The sequence below is a fragment of the Acanthaster planci genome, linkage group LG04 (genome assembly GCF_054643075.1).
Source record: "Acanthaster planci isolate LZ-2023a linkage group LG04, COTS_SCS, whole genome shotgun sequence".
Classification (NCBI taxonomy): Eukaryota; Metazoa; Echinodermata; class Asteroidea; order Valvatida; family Acanthasteridae; genus Acanthaster; species Acanthaster planci.
The window spans coordinates 18,020,591-18,036,463 of NC_141780.1; the positions used below are offsets into that span (position 1 = coordinate 18,020,591).

General features: G+C 41.0%; 1 protein-coding gene across 3 annotated transcripts in view; it reads right to left on the minus strand.

Annotated features, from left to right (window-relative positions):
* Positions 1–15,873, minus strand: part of LOC110987172 (uncharacterized) — a 37,562-nt gene that overhangs the window by 17,674 nt on the left and 4,015 nt on the right. For 2 of the 3 annotated variants that reach the window (XM_022249661.2, XM_022249658.2), the window contains exons 2-14: positions 14,214–14,758; positions 13,939–14,006; positions 13,156–13,336; positions 11,715–11,899; positions 11,053–11,203; positions 10,237–10,364; positions 9,710–9,829; positions 9,109–9,299; positions 7,696–7,848; positions 4,441–4,618; positions 4,055–4,254; positions 2,852–2,948; positions 396–578 (exon numbers count right to left, since the gene is read on the minus strand). In XM_022249661.2, the coding sequence (XP_022105353.2) occupies positions 396–578; positions 2,852–2,948; positions 4,055–4,254; positions 4,441–4,618; positions 7,696–7,848; positions 9,109–9,299; positions 9,710–9,829; positions 10,237–10,364; positions 11,053–11,203; positions 11,715–11,899; positions 13,156–13,336; positions 13,939–14,006; positions 14,214–14,469 (2,091 nt within the window). In that variant the 5' untranslated portion in view covers positions 14,470–14,758. The remainder of the gene's footprint in view (positions 1–395; positions 579–2,851; positions 2,949–4,054; positions 4,255–4,440; positions 4,619–7,695; positions 7,849–9,108; positions 9,300–9,709; positions 9,830–10,236; positions 10,365–11,052; positions 11,204–11,714; positions 11,900–13,155; positions 13,337–13,938; positions 14,007–14,213; positions 14,759–15,873) is intronic. The other variant, XM_022249659.2, reaches the window with a different exon arrangement.

Here is a 15,873-nt window from a genome sequence, read left to right on the forward strand (position 1 = left end):
TTTTGACTTCTGTTTCTGTGGACTCTAACCCTCACACATAATAATCTCTGGCCTAATTATTGTCACACAGGCATGATAACTCAACCGATGAGTCTGTATTTCATAGAGCCAATATTTCATTCAAAGTGGGCACTGTCGGGCACTGTCGCGTTCTGCCTCTTATCGCACAATGAGTGGTGCACACGCCAAGTTCAAGAAACTTTATGTACTGTGTAAATGAGGCACATAGTCAGACATGGGTATCAGGGTGTTTCACATTACAGGGGGTAAGACTGATTGACAACAATGCTGGAAAAAATTATTGATTTCAGGCACTGAATGGACATTTACAAGCAAAAGTGTGTAAGAGCAATTTTAGATAAGTATGTTTACAATCTTCCTCTCCTGCAACATACCTTCTCCACCAGCCTGTTGACGGCCTCCTGCGTGGTCATACTGACCAGGAAGGCATTGTCCCCAGAGCTGGCCATGGTAGAGATGAAACCCTGGGATACCAGAAGGCACTGCTGCTCACAGTCCAGCTCCGGTGAGCCGTGGGTCAGCAGGGCTTCTAGGGCCTGGCCTACCAGGCCTCTAGACTGTAAATGAGACCACATAGTTACTGTTACATCCTAACTGCTCTGAATCCTCCAATGTGAACCCTAACCTCCTGGGGTGTTTTCAAGATGTATTACAATGTATGATACGTGTGATAGATGTATATACATGTATGTTGGTTAAGGGCAAAACCTGTTATACAAATTAACATCTCCCCAATGCAAAAAATACATCTTGAAATAGTTCGCAGAACCCGCTGCTTCACCTGACTCGGACCAGCCAGCCGACCCCGGGAAGCTTGGTGGTCGAGTGGTTAAGACGTCTGCACTAGTAAGCAGGAGCTCGTGAGATCGAGTCCCACCCAAGTAAGCTTGTGACTTTTTTCGCAAGCTCTCGGAAAATCACTGAGCATACAGTGTTTATCAATATATACATGTACGTTGGGTAAGGGCAAAACCCGTTATATAAATCTCCTGGGGCATGTTAAAAAACACACAGCTACTCAAGGTCCATCTTTGGTGAGCCGTGGGTCAGCAGAGCCTCCAGGGCCTGGCCTAAGAGGCCTCTGGACTGTGACAGAGACCATAAAGTTACTGTTATACCCTACCAGCTCTGAAATCCACCAATGTAATCTAAACCTCTTGGGGTATGTGAAAAATTCTTCTGAAATTGGAGGACTGATGACTGTAAGTGTTTGTGTAATTTTTCGTACGCCCAAAAAGTCAGGCTTTTGGCTCGTTGACATCAATTTTTACAATGAATGTCTAACGTGCAAGTTTTAATTCCTTTGACCTACATGAATATGAAAATAACGAGCTTCCACTTATTTTTAAATATTTCCAACATTTTTCCCAGGGAACTTCTCCAGCATGCAAAGTATCACATGTTGCTATTGAAAAAAAACTGATTGCTGTTGCAAAGATGTCTCTTTTAGACAGATGCTCTTCACTGTAAGGGCTCTATACAAATAGTGAGCCTCAACTCTAGCTAAGCACCGTCGATATATTGATATTATCAATATGGGTTTGATACCGATATCACCGATGTTAGTTACTTGGTAATATCGATACATCGAAAATGTCAGACTTTGGAGAAATATTGAAAATATCGGAAAAATCGATAGAAAAATATGTTGAAATTATCACTACTGAGGAACGAATTTTATTAAAAATACGAAAGTGCATTGTTACGTTACCGTAATTTTCAATAAGCCACAGCTTACGTTGGTTCTTACGCTGAGTAAAAATTTGACTGTAGCTTATACTCCGGGTGGCTTAAACCGCGATATTTGAAGAATAAATTCAGTCACCTACATTGTATCTCAGTCTCCCACTCATTAATCCGCATACACTTTGCCTCGAAAATATCACAAACTTTATCCTCCAAAACAGAAAATTATTTGCTAACCAAACGTACGCAGACTAGCACAATGTCCAGATGATATCACTATGCATGGCAGTGTGTATCCCATCCAGTGTAGGCATCGTATGCAATATGGACACCAGAACATGTCGCCAAAGTGAATTGGATCACACCATTACAGTGTAGGGGAGTACCCTTTGAACAATTTACCAGTAATTCATGCCTGTTATAATACCTTGAAAATTAATATGAATAAAATTCTGCATATCGATAATATCGATATAAAAAAAACCCGATATAGCAGTATCAGCCAAAATAGGATGTTGACGGTGCCTAACTCTAGCTACATGTAAATACTGATGCATCAAGTTTGCATTTAGTTTTATGCATCAAGTTGGCTTTACTGTCACAAACTAAATTAACAAGAAAAACAGAAATCTGGACTCAGCGGACGAGCGGCAGCACTGAAAAGTTTGTTCACCGGTTAACATTGTAGTTTCTTACCCAAAAATGCTGCCGGGGGCGGGTATTTTCCCCGCAAATTCTTCAAAATGCAACCAAACATGATGCATTAATTCGTCAACAACAAAAATGAAACAGGGAAATCCAAGTGTGTGTGTACACGCCCTCTGGTGGAACAAATAAGGAAAATTGTGTGCGTTTACACGTCAACCGGCATCAAGGTGGCATCTCGTTTTAATCGTGACGAGAAAATTCAACTTTGCGAAAACGCAAATGTGCCTCAAAACCCTTTGAAGTAAACCGATTGAAATCAAAGGTAAATGGCACCAAATGGCACATCTAAAGGACTGCACCAAATAGTCATTATACACGCGGCACGGGCCCTTTCTTTAACTGTCCAACTACCTGTATCGGTTAATAATGATAATGCTATGTCAGATTCTAAGATATTTCACACATGAAAAGAACTAGGATGGGAGATATGTCTCACCCCGGCAACTTCAAAGATAAGATCTTGCATGCCGTACTGGGCAAACGTCTCTAGGGCGGAGATTTCGTTATAGTCAAAGTTGTCCATCAAAAACTGCCTGCAACGGACAACAAATTAATCACTAAAACAAACTTCATCACAGACAAAGAACAAAATTGTATCGATTCACGTCTGTTGAATGTTGAGTTTGATTGTTTACATAAGGTGACTAAATTCAACAACCGAGCAATGAATTAACCCTGATTTGCACATGAACATGAATGTTAAAACTCCATTAAGAAACAAACTATCCTAATGGTTACACTAATCTTATCACTAAACAGGTCAAAGTCTGGACAAGTCTGAAGTACAGTACCACATAATGACCTCCAAATCTCCTTCCTTGTAAACATACTCTCGGTGCTTGAATTTCAGAAACATGAGTACCGCTCAATGCAGTGTGTTACACCAAGTCAAAGAGTATCACTCCAAACCTGAATTATGCAAGGGAACTTGTTTTGTATCAAGCAATAATCTCCCTGTGTGTGCTTGCTCGCACAAGTCTGGTGTTTATAACATATAAATAACTCTATAAAAAATCTTTACATAGACGTCAGTGGCATTTAAGTGTCGCCCATCTCTATCTAGGCCAGTTTCCAATACTCAACTTTGTCTTCATCCCCGAAACCAATCCCCGATTGTGGGCCTGAAGCGTTTAAATCAAATTGGATTACTGTAGGTTTTTGCTCTCTTGCATCTTATATCATGGAATGGGGCAAATTTGGTGTGGGCACTGAGACGTTATGGTAAGGAAACCACATTTCTCCAGGCACCCCTTGGCAACACTACTACACCAAGATAGTATTTTAAAAATCCCTATTATGTTGGAAGAAATAGGCACCCTTTCAACATTAAGTCAAGTTTCTGCTAAGTGACCTGTAAACAATTTCATATTCTTCCATCAGGCAACCAACGTGACCAAAATCTTTCCATTAAAATGATTAATGGAGAAACATGCTAAAATGAGTCTATTACAAGACCTCACAAGTCCCTGCAAGTCTACCAAAAAGTCATCTGATCTCAAGTCAACTGGACAGCTGTTCAAATGAACAGTTGGCAAAAGCATTCCTGTGTCGCTTTCCTGTCACTCGTGACCGGAATGTTGAAAAGACTTGTCATGGACTCGACCAACACAACGACCAATAACCACACTGCTTGTCTAACCTGAACCTGCTGATCAGTGCCTCGTCACTTCGTCCCTCCAGCATCTGATACAGGAAGCACCTGATGGCGATGTCGGCTAGCTGTCGCTTGTCGGCCCCACTGAGGTCACGGGGTTCACCCAGAGCTGACAGCGCCAGACCGAGGGCTTCCTGGATGAAACCCTGGCTCACAAAGTTGCCGACCCGCTTCAGCATCGGCCACTGAAGAAACATGAAAAAGTGAAAGTTTTTATTATCATCGTCTCTCTAGACAGTCTGGTAATGTCACAGAATCTCACAGAGCTGAAATGTGAACCCTGCTGAATGCAATATTTGAACTGCAACAAATTGCTGCAACATTCATCTCATGAAATTCATGATTTACCAATGATATCCCTCAAGTCTTACCTCTGAACGATGGTACAGTCTCCTGGCCAGCCCTGTCTCTCCTTCAGCTAGTTTCCGATTGGCTGCCAGCCCATACAGCCCTTTCATAGGCAGTGCTAGGGTGATACCAAGATTTTCAGGGAGGGAGGTATCCATCTCTTCCATGGCCAGCTCCAGGAACAGTCCCTCGGGAGATATTCTATCAACATGATCAACAGGTGAGATTGGGTATGAAGAGAGATCTACGAAATAATGACAACTCTAAAATAAACATTTAAATATTCCAAGTTGTAAGAGCTTAAAAGGCAAGAGTTCTTCCCAATGGTTACAGGTATGTATCTAAATCTTTCACATTTTTGCGCAAACTGCAAACAAGCAGCAAAATCTGCAAGATTAAATGTCTGTCATTCTTGAATTTGTTGGGCCCATAATCCCGTAATCTGAAAAAAAAAATCTCAAAAAGCACACTTCCGTTCTATCTGGACAACAAATCAGAACATGAAGCACATCATAAACAGGTGTCTTCCCTCAGAGCAAACTTACTCAATTGATCAAAAGCAATATACACTTATCACCAGGCAATAAAAAAAAATAAAAATGTACTTTGTACGTGCACACTATAAGGCATCCCTATATCAAACAGACAGCCATAACCATCAAGAGAAGATAATTACTGGTGCTGATTTTCAAACTTTGATGAGCTAAAAATAGCTTCTTTTTTTTTTAACAAACAAATGGCAGACACGCACATTTGCACACCATCAGTCCACATGGGGCATTTGCTGGTAAAATTATGCATGGTATGGGAAGTGGCCAAATGGTTTCATATCTGTGGTACTCTAACTAGTGAAGTGACCTCTTGAGGTACTATTACACTGTATGAGAAACAAGTCCTTATCACCTGGTTTGATACAAGCCTGTAGTGATGGTTGTTATTACTTATGTTTGGTCTGTCACATTATGATTGAATACAGAAAATAGCTTCCATGTCGTTAATATTAACAGGAAAAAACTACATGCCCCATTACAAAATGCTGCATTGAGCAGGGTCGTTGCAGCTTAAGATAGGCCTAGTGTTCAAGAAAAATGAATCATTTCTCCAAGTTTTCTCTAACTACATGAGAAAGGAATGCTCATGTGAGGGTAGGCCTTCCCCACATTAAATTATGGGGACATTACTTTTTGTTAGGAAAGTCGGGATACAGTTGTGGGAGCAAAACTTGTTCCCAGAACCTTTTTTGGCCCCCCATGTCTACATGTACACGTGCATTTCAGCAGGAAAATGCTGTGTATTTCTCCTGTGTAAAACTCCTGGAGCCTGTTGTGTGAACAGAAAAGTAACCATGTGATGCAACAGTATACTCCCAACCTGATTGAGGGTACATGTACATGTGTCTGTGCACTAACTCTCCAATGATCTGGGCATCACATCCTTTTACAAAATCCATTCACTTGTGAGGGAAGGCTAAGGAATGTACATGTATGTATTCATGTGAATATGATTAGCACTCTTAAATGTAGTCTATTAGCTCTTGCTTTGACAGAATAATGAATTTCAGATTTTTTGGGGGGGTGGGGTGAGGGGTAACTCAACAACAATAATTTTGTGGAGGTTGTTTTGTATACAACAACTTCTGTACTTGTAAATTTTTGCAAATTTTCATTTTCACAAACAGAAAAAGGTGTATCAAAATATTGGTGATTACTTTTTTGGTGCATGCAAACCATGCTCATAAATATGCCTCAAATGTGGCCATTTACAAGGTACTTATGAAAGTTGTGCTGAGCCACACCTAATGTTAAGATGGCTAATCTCTCTACTGTCACATTCAGATCGAGACTACACATCTCGTAGGTTATCAGTAATGCGGTACAGTGTGCTGAACTCAGACAACATAAATATAGTAATACAAAAGCATTCAATCCGGCTTGCACAGCATTCACCTTATCAAGATCACGAGCAACATGAACAAATTATTGTAGAATCTGACAAAGGAAAAGACCCTACAAAAAGACCGGAGATGCAAGATAGTTAATACAGCTGTGCTCTGATCATGTTGCTCTGTGCAGAGATGCAAGATAGTACGGCTGTCCTCTGATCATGTTGCTCTGTGCAGCTCACGCTTTGATAACCTAGTTACACTGGCCTGGACTCTGGCCTCAAGCACACTCCCTAATCGTTCATTTCTCAAATATTACTAGATTGGTCTCTTATGGCAAACACGTAAAAATACGACAGGGCCAAGGATGGTACAACCGACCCAATTCACTCAAAGTCCACTCGATACGTTTAGAACTGATTAAAGAAGGATCACCTTGCAGTGCAGGTAAAATGGTCAATAACTCGCGCAGGAGTTTACTAAATTTTTAAAACAAAATTACATGCTCACAAGTACTGTACTTTTGATCAACATGTGACATTACTACTTAAAGTCAAAGTCAACTTAATATCTTGTTAATCAACTCACTAGAGAGGTTTTGCATGGCAGCCATCTCTCCGGTAACTGCTTGTTACAGAGGGATAGTACAACAGTTCTACTTATGTGTATCTCTGTGGAACAAAAGGTCTGGCCGGAAAAATGGCTGTTATGCAGAACCTCAATACAGACAACGATGGTCAAAAATTTGAAAATCACAATAAGTATAACATTTTTGAAAGTGTTTCCAACTTGTATTCCCGAGGTTTTTTTTTAGATGAAGCTACGTAAACAATACAGCACAATTTCACATTCTCTGGTTGAAGGCAGAAGTACCGTACATGTACCGGTACATGTACACAGAAAATGAAATGGACAATTACATGAAGTACAAAACATGTAATCCAAAAGGCACATGTATGTAATACCTTTGTGAATGTAACTGAAACAAACAATGTAAATATGGCATTTAGCAAACCCAAGCTTCAAAAAACATCTGCTAACGAGAGGGCAAGGCAACTGAAACGTTCAATCCCATCAGGAAATGCTTGATATGCAATTAAAATGCCATGCATTTCATTCTAGTGGCTGGAACAAGTCCAAGACAATCTGAGTGCCTAGCATCAGAAGTTATGGTTTACAGTTTCAATCCAAATCAAACCAAAGATTACATGCATGTGGGATGCAGTAGGTTGAGGACTCTAAAAATGCCTGGACGTAATCATAACTTTGTGATTAAACTGCACATCACTGTTTGAATCTACTTACATTAAACTATCTACATTTCTTTTGGACCTACATGTACAGTATGTGTCCACAAAATAAAATCTCACTGCAATAGGGCTGCTTTCTTTCTCACCTTGGTCTACACTGGTAGACTGCAACATCGGTAACCAGCAGACACCCCTCCAGGACAGTGTGGGTTTCTATTCTGCTTGGCAGCTCCAGTTTGGTAGTGGACTTGTTTGTGTGGGTCTGTGCCTGGTGTTTCACACCCTGCTGACTATATCTGCTAAAAACACCAAACACGTTGTATTCAGTACCTTTTGGGGGGGGTTGCAGGTAATTTTTCAACCTTGATCTGTCTGCTTCTTGAGTGAAAAACCATTCCCTGAAGAGAAATGATTCAGAAGTTTTCTACTGTATGAACATTCCATCTGTTTCCTAAACATGACGGTTCATAACCTTCCACCAAGGAATGCTCATAAGCTCTTAGAATTTCCCATCCCCCCAATGTGTCAAGGGCACAGGCGGCACATTCCTTATCCATGAAGCTCGGCCAAAAAACAGGGTTTTTGCCTGTACCTTTTGTATCCCTCATTGCAAAAGCAATTGGATTTACATAGTTCCTGGCCACTTACCCTGGTGAGAATCTACACTTAAGGTTATATCAAGAACAGGCTTACAACCACACAAAATTGTTTTCTTTTCAATCAATGATGGCCAGTTCAGTTCTTCTTTGTACATGAAAATGAAAGCAAATCTTGTGGTAATTGTGCAAATATATGACACAGAGAACAGGAAACAGAGAAGCTGAACAATGCCCAGGGTAGTTTGTATCATTACAACTTTTGGATCTCTTTTTAGCATGTGTGGTTGAAATGTACATGTATGACATACATAGGTGGCAGAAAATGAACAGTGGTTATTTTGAAAACAAAGCAGTCAATATTTTCCTGACCGTTACCCCTAGGCCATAAACCAGGTGAGCGTTCAGGACAGTTGGCAATATTTTCATGACGTTGAATTTTCATTTGCACGAAGACAAGAGACCGAGGAGAAATTTACACTTAAACTAAGCTTTGGTATCATTATGATTAAGTATGTGTATTTGCAGTTCACAGATAAAAAAGTATCCAGCCCCAAGTTTGGGTCCAGGAACTTGCCAATGTCTACGTTCAAGGTAAACCAGCGATATGAACAGTCCAAGGATCAGTTAGTAGAGCACTGGTGTAGTATTCCTGAGGTCAAAGGTTGAAATCCTGCTCCAGCTGATATCTATTTTTTTTGGTTGGTAACACTGATAAAGCGTGGATTTATAAAAGGCACATATCCACTTGCACACTAGCGCTCAAGGCACGGAAATTATTTTCGGTAATATTCAACCAAAATTTATTCAAAAATGAACCCCGTCGATTTCCCCTTGTGGGGTCAATTTGCTCTTGACGTGTGGTGAAAGAGTGAAGTTGGAGGGGAGTTTACATGTAGGAGAAGAAGTGGGAGAGGAAGTATAAATGGGGGTGGATGGGAAGGGCATTAGTTGGTCCCCTACCTCGCAGGTGCCCGATCTGCCTGTGTGGTTGTCTTGTCGCTCACGTAGCCGGCAGGGAAGGAACATTTGTAGACGGCAACGACTCGCTCGTCGGACGGAAGGAAGAACGTCTGCATGACAGCAGCCGGGTTGGGCGGATGGTCCTGGTTACCCGTCTCGGAGAGATGGCTGGACAGAACTCCGAGCACCATCTGTTTCCAAGGAAACCGACAGAGATACATGTATTTCCAGTTGCGGCCACAGTTAAATAAATATCCACACAAAGATATGCAGGATATTGATGTAATTGTTATATATTTTTAACATCCAGGATCTCACATCAAATCTACACCAAGAAAAGTATTTATCACATTAAGTTTGGCTTATCGTTTCAATGAAGCCATTGGTGTGGTTTTCACTTGTCTCTTTTGGGTTTTGCGATTTTGAGACATATATTTCAAGTATGAGACTTGCATGTTCCTGCTCAAAATTTAAAAAGTTGAATCAAAATATATAATCTGTAATTCAATACAAGAATAGGTTTTAATCTCCACTGACAAAAAAAATTGAAACTTTAGTCTTAAAGCAAGGGGCACAGACAGAAAGGGATACGTGCGCTTACATCACCATCTCGAATGTAAATGACAAACATGAGTCGGTCTGTGAGGACCACATGGGAACACTGTGGAGGGAGCCGGTAGACGTGCAATGGAAACCAGTTATCAATACTGCTGTCAAAGATCTGAAAATGAAGAATAAAGATTGTTTAGATTGGACAGTAGAAGGGGCCTATTGCCATACCTACTTGCCATCCTGATCTGTGCAAAGTTTAGTTTAAAGGGTCTGGGAACATATCTTAAAAGAGGTTATAGGGTTAAATCCCAACATCTTTTCCCAACTCTACAATGCTATCAATATGGAGACAAGCAGCATTCTACAAAGTTTACATTTTATTTTCAAATATTTTGTCTTCAAAGTTCATTTCCATGGGTCAACATTGCACAGGTTAAAAAATTGAGATTTGTGGCTTTTTGAAGGTACACACAGACTACAGTCTAGGGTCAGTTTACTCATGATGTGATCACACCCAAGAAACTCAAACTTTGAGGGGCTGCCTCAATTCTTGACAGGTCGCGGCTGTACATGTACCTTGTAGATATTGGAGTCATAATCATGGGCAGCCACAAAGCTCTGGCCCATGGCTGACTGAGTGGACAGCGTCACTACGTCCATGAAGTTATTGAAGCAGTAGGGGAGAAACATACTCTGACTCTCCTCTGTGCAGTGGAAACAGAGTCAATATTATAAGAAGCGTTAACAACGTTCAACATTTTAACAGAACAAGATAAATGTCATGAGATGGAATTTTGTGACAACACAACAACCATGCCAGATATGCACACATTTTTTCAGTAGTTGTGGGGACTGTACATGTGTTGAATCAAAGACGTTGTGAGGACAAAACAAGATGAAGGCAAATTTTGAAAAAGACATTGTCTCTTCAATGAAGGCCTGGCCATGAAGTTACATTTCCTAATCCTCCACTCTTTGGAGGATTAGCTGCAGCTGAAACACATTAGAAACACGTACATGTACTACGGGGCTGGAGTAGTGTGTATACTCCACTGATCAAAAGTCCCGACTGCAAACTATTTAAGCAAGAGCGTCACATCTTCAGACTTCAACAGCAACTTGGTGACTTGAGGACTATCTGTGAAACTGCACGCTACCTGCTGTGAACCTGTGTTTGCCAATTGTTTCTCGCAACAGACTGGCCAACCCTTAGAGGAGCATGAAGATTTCTGTTTCTGTATTCTGTAAATTATTTCCCTGAAATCAGCGCGTCCTTTGCTGTTCCAACTATCTACGATCTGTGTGAAATCGGCTAAAAGTCTGTTTGCAGAATATCGTATCAATACTCCCACAACACCAATACTTGGATCAAGCCACATGAGCATATCTTACGTGCATTGAGGATGTTCAGCTTCGGCACGTTATGAGGATGGATGACCTCAAAGCCTGGGACGGCAATCTCTATTTCAGCAGTCTTTCGGTTTGCATCGGCTTTTTGTTTCTCTAGTAACAGACCCCACTGGTTGCCTGGGTCACTCTGAATCTAGAATCAAACAGTAAATTTGATGATATGTGCGACAAATTTCAACTGTAAATGTTTTGAACTTGTTTAGTTGATTTGTCGGAAAACAGGAATTTCTGTAAACGTTTTGATTTGACATCAAATTGTTGGTATGTAACACATATTACAAATATATCAAATGGTAAATATGACACATATGATATAACAAAGTTTGAATTGAATAGTACTTGGAGTACATTTTCAAAGCATAGCACATGCCAGTTTCAAAATGAATTTGACTGAGGAAGGAATGTAAAATGACTTTTAGCAAGGTGAAAAAAGGGAGAAAAACCCTAACAAACACTGACATATCCAGAAAAACAAAATAAAACTGACAGAAAAAGATGCTGCCCTTTATTCTTGGCCATTTGCTGCCAAATCTTGATTCACCGGTATGAACTGTAAAATTATCAATACATCCCAAGCCATTCATCACAGCTCGGTATTCTGCAATCTCGTGTACAATTCTATCTGTTCTCTGTCAACTACTCACCAGAAGGTACGTTACTCCGGGATGATTGACGACGTCTAGTATGGCAACTTCCTCCTTGAGATTCAACGCTCTGACGACTTTGCGGCCAGCCACATCGATCAGGGTGATCTCCCCCTCCCGTGTGCCCACAATCACAATACGCCTCCCGTCGGAGGAATTCCACCAGACAACTTGGGCAGGGATTCCTGGATTGAGCAGGCAGATTATAAGTGGAAATCCACTGCACTTATACATTGTGCCTGAACTGTGAAGTTCTGTGAAGAACTGCGAAGTGACTTTAACTGCATTTGCTGAGTTAGCCAGCCGTGTCAGAATGTGCGCCCACAAGTCTTTGGACAGACTGCTGGCTGAAGCCGTTAGTTAAAGAGGCTTTCCAAGGGATGTGTTCATATCTAAGCTGAGTAATTTGCACATGGCCTTAATTTTTCCCCACTGCACGTATGTTGTTGTTAATGTGCACAGATGATTCACAATTTTCAAATGAATGTGCACACATGAAGGGCATGTCCCCATGCCGGTGCTCTTCTGAGAGATTACACAACAAAACCTATTTCTGTGCCGTGTCTGAAACTTGACATCATCTGACCTTAACCACTTCCTGCTGGGGACTCCGGAATCAGAGACGTATGGTTTATATGCGTGGCGGGGTCTCCGAACTCGGACAAAGGAAACAGGGCCCTGTAACAAAAGACCGTACTCCGAACAAAAGACCAGGCTGCTGGGCATTACCGACATTTTTCACTCTCAAAAGTGGTGATAATCCAGCCTTGTTTTTAAACTGTATACAAGGGTTTGGGACATTTAGAGCGAGCGGATTACCACTGGGGACAAAAGCGCTCCACCACCGCAGCGATGAGCCACACATCACCGCTGCACGCTAATCTGGCCCCTATTGAAAAGAGGTCAGCAGTGCACTGAGCCAGGTTCGTGAACAAAAGAAAGTTATATAACACCGCACAATCTGGGCCTCTGTTTACAAGGCTGCAGGCCTGGTTGAAATACTCGGGCGTCAATGAAGGTCACCTGTCAACTTAGAGTAGTGCCTAAAGATTACTTTGTAAGGCTATAAACGACAGTTAAATGAAATGATGAATTTTTGAAGGATTTTGAAAACGAAAAAAATGATAGTCATGCTGGCCCAGCATCATCAACATTGAAAAATGCCCCGGCATGAAGTGGTTAAATGGTGCAATTCTCAGGTTCAAATGTACATATGTATCAATTTACGTCCAGGGTTGAAACCTGCATAAAACACCTGCTTTATGCACTTTATATCGAAAAAGAATTTACACATTTCAAAAACAAGCAAGTGGAAAAATCTGCTTTATAAACTAATTTTATGGAATCTGAATGTACAGACGTCAATCGCTGCTCACAGGCATGTTGAAAAGTTAGTCCAGTCAGCCAAATGTTTCAGCACGGCTCTTGGCCAATCACGCACCTCGTTTATTTGGTGCAATGATCCTGGTCAGATCATCAGCCTTCCAGCTCTGCTTGGCACCGGTGCTGGGGTGAAGTAACGCATAGATGGGGACCAAATAGATTGACGAGTCTCTGCACGCGCACACAGCCTGGCGACCTGATGGGTCCAGAGCAATGGCTTGGATCTCCTTCTGAGGGTTCTACAAACAGTAGAAAGGATGGCAACAGGGCTAGAAACCACTTCAGGAGTTGGTCAAGTGAAGCTGCAAACTCTGAAATTCTCCTTCACAAAATCTCACCAAGTTCTTATCTCAAGCAGATTCCCATCAGCCCTAAAATCTCATTAGCCCAAATCCTCCCTTTCACACAATTTTCTTCGACAGAAAATCGATATCTGATCTTTTAAACACATGGTTACTGAGTGAGAAACATAATTTTAAAACTTTGCATAAAAATACTTGTGCCAGATGTAAACCAACTGTAATAATCAGTGTGACTGTTATAATTGAGTTTTCTGAGCAGTTAAAAATGTGTACTGTACAGTGAATGCAGGGCAAAGTGCAGAGTACTGTTTGTGTGCACAGGTATGGGCCAAATGGACAAAACAGGTACATGTCTGGATATACATGTAATGTATGCATGTACTGAACCTCGAGACTTGTCATGTTTGTAAACTCCATTAACACACCTTGACCTCTCACCAAAGTAACTCAAGTGCTTTCTGACCCCACTGCGGTTTAAAGAGTGGAAGTTTCCAGAGATTTCTCTGGAGAGATGTTTTGTTAGTGTTAAGGATCCTTACCTGAAACCACAGCACCTGTTTCATTATCGGTGGCTTAGCAGGCTCATCACAACGCACCAACAGGTAGCCTGCAGAAAAGATCCACTAAATGCTAACTGACGAAATATCTCAAAGTATCCAATCTTTAGTCATGATTGTTTTTCACTAACCCTTACTCTTTCCCACAATCCTCCATGGTCTGTCTCTGCAGAATCCTTCAGTAAATGCACATGTGCAATGCACCTGAATGTGTGGTACATGTCTTTATTCACGTCTAGACCATACCCAATACTCACCATTACTGCACATGAGAAGTGTCACGCTGGTGCAGCCACGCTGCACGTGGGAACACAACCGGTAGAACACCCTATTCTGACTCACATAGCTCCGCCCACGTGCCCCAACTTTAGTGTCTGGTGTCCTCAGCCTGGTCAACAGGGCCAGTTCAAAGAGCGAGTGCTCCCTAACAATGTCTGCAGCCTCCTTCCCCACCCCCACAGGAGTAGGAATCCCCTGGGTGGGGAAATTGCCTCCGCTTCGCTGTCTGGCCATACCTACAAGTGCATCATGTTGTCAGACCTTGGGGAACAAGATATCCCAGGTCTGTAAACCCAAATGATCGAAGAATTCCGTCGGCAATGAAGCAGAGGACTTTAACGTTCAGTGTGTGCAGTCATTTTCAACATCTTGAAGAGTACAGCTTTGACTGAAGTTTGTGGGTCCCCTGATCAAATTTGCAAAGCCGTATCCAGTTCAGCAAATGCTCAAGTCACCAGAGTGCCGGTTGATTTACTGCAATAGCACCTGTAATTTGGAATGATCTCGAACGAATCCAGAGGATCTGACAAGAAGAAATGAAATTTAAACAACACGATCAATCTAATTTGTCAGCGACAACTAGGGGAGAGTACAAGCCCCAGGCAAGTACATGTAACTAAATTGCACAAAGTAAATGACTAATCCTGTGTGTACATTACAGTTGAGCTTCAGTTTATGAGGTGCTTCTGACTTCGCAGATTACCCTGTTACAACAGGAACCTTGTATTATCGGAGATGAGAATAATGAAGAATAAAGAATTGGGACCAAAATATTTCCTTGTTTTCAACAGCATGTGGTTTTAACAGTGCTCTTTATTGATGAGGTTCAACTGTATGCACATGTACATGTATATTTGTATGTAGCTCACCGAAAATAAGTTTGTACTTGAAATGCATATACTTGTAAAGCAATTAACATTTAACAGTCAAACAATGAGAGCAATAAAACATGCACCATTTTTTGTGTACATGTACATACAGTGTATAAGTACCGTACATGTAAAAAAAAAGTGTACATGTACATATTTCTAGTAGGTCTACCACTGTTATACAACTTACATGTACATGTAGTTTTAAAGGGTATTTTTAACTGAATTTCATTTAATTATGTGGCTTTAACGAAATAAGCTGCAAGCTAACTTTGCTTAAACACTTGTTTTTTAATCTCATATACACTCATGTACAGGTGTACATTACATGCACATTGTATGTTTCAAAAAATGTCTTTGATGCGATACAATTAAAGACACACCACTCACTACATGTACATGTAGGATCATTTTGAACACAAGTTTGTGGATCAAGGTCAAAGTGGAAGAAAAACTCAGTTAAAAATTACCACTTCAATGTCTACATGTACATGTATGCTCAATTTACAAACACATGCACATGTAACAGGTACATCACCAAAAGCTGCACTCATTCAATCAAGATGATTGCTTCATAGACAGTGTACCTTTGTACTAACCAACCCTATCTTTATGGTTCAACGAACAAGATACATGTACATAAATGTGTAAACTATCTATACAACACTTCATGTCATTATGCACACCACACATACCAATGTACATGTACATGAACATAGTATACATGCTAGTAGTGTACATGTACATTTACTGCAAGTGACCAGGGTAT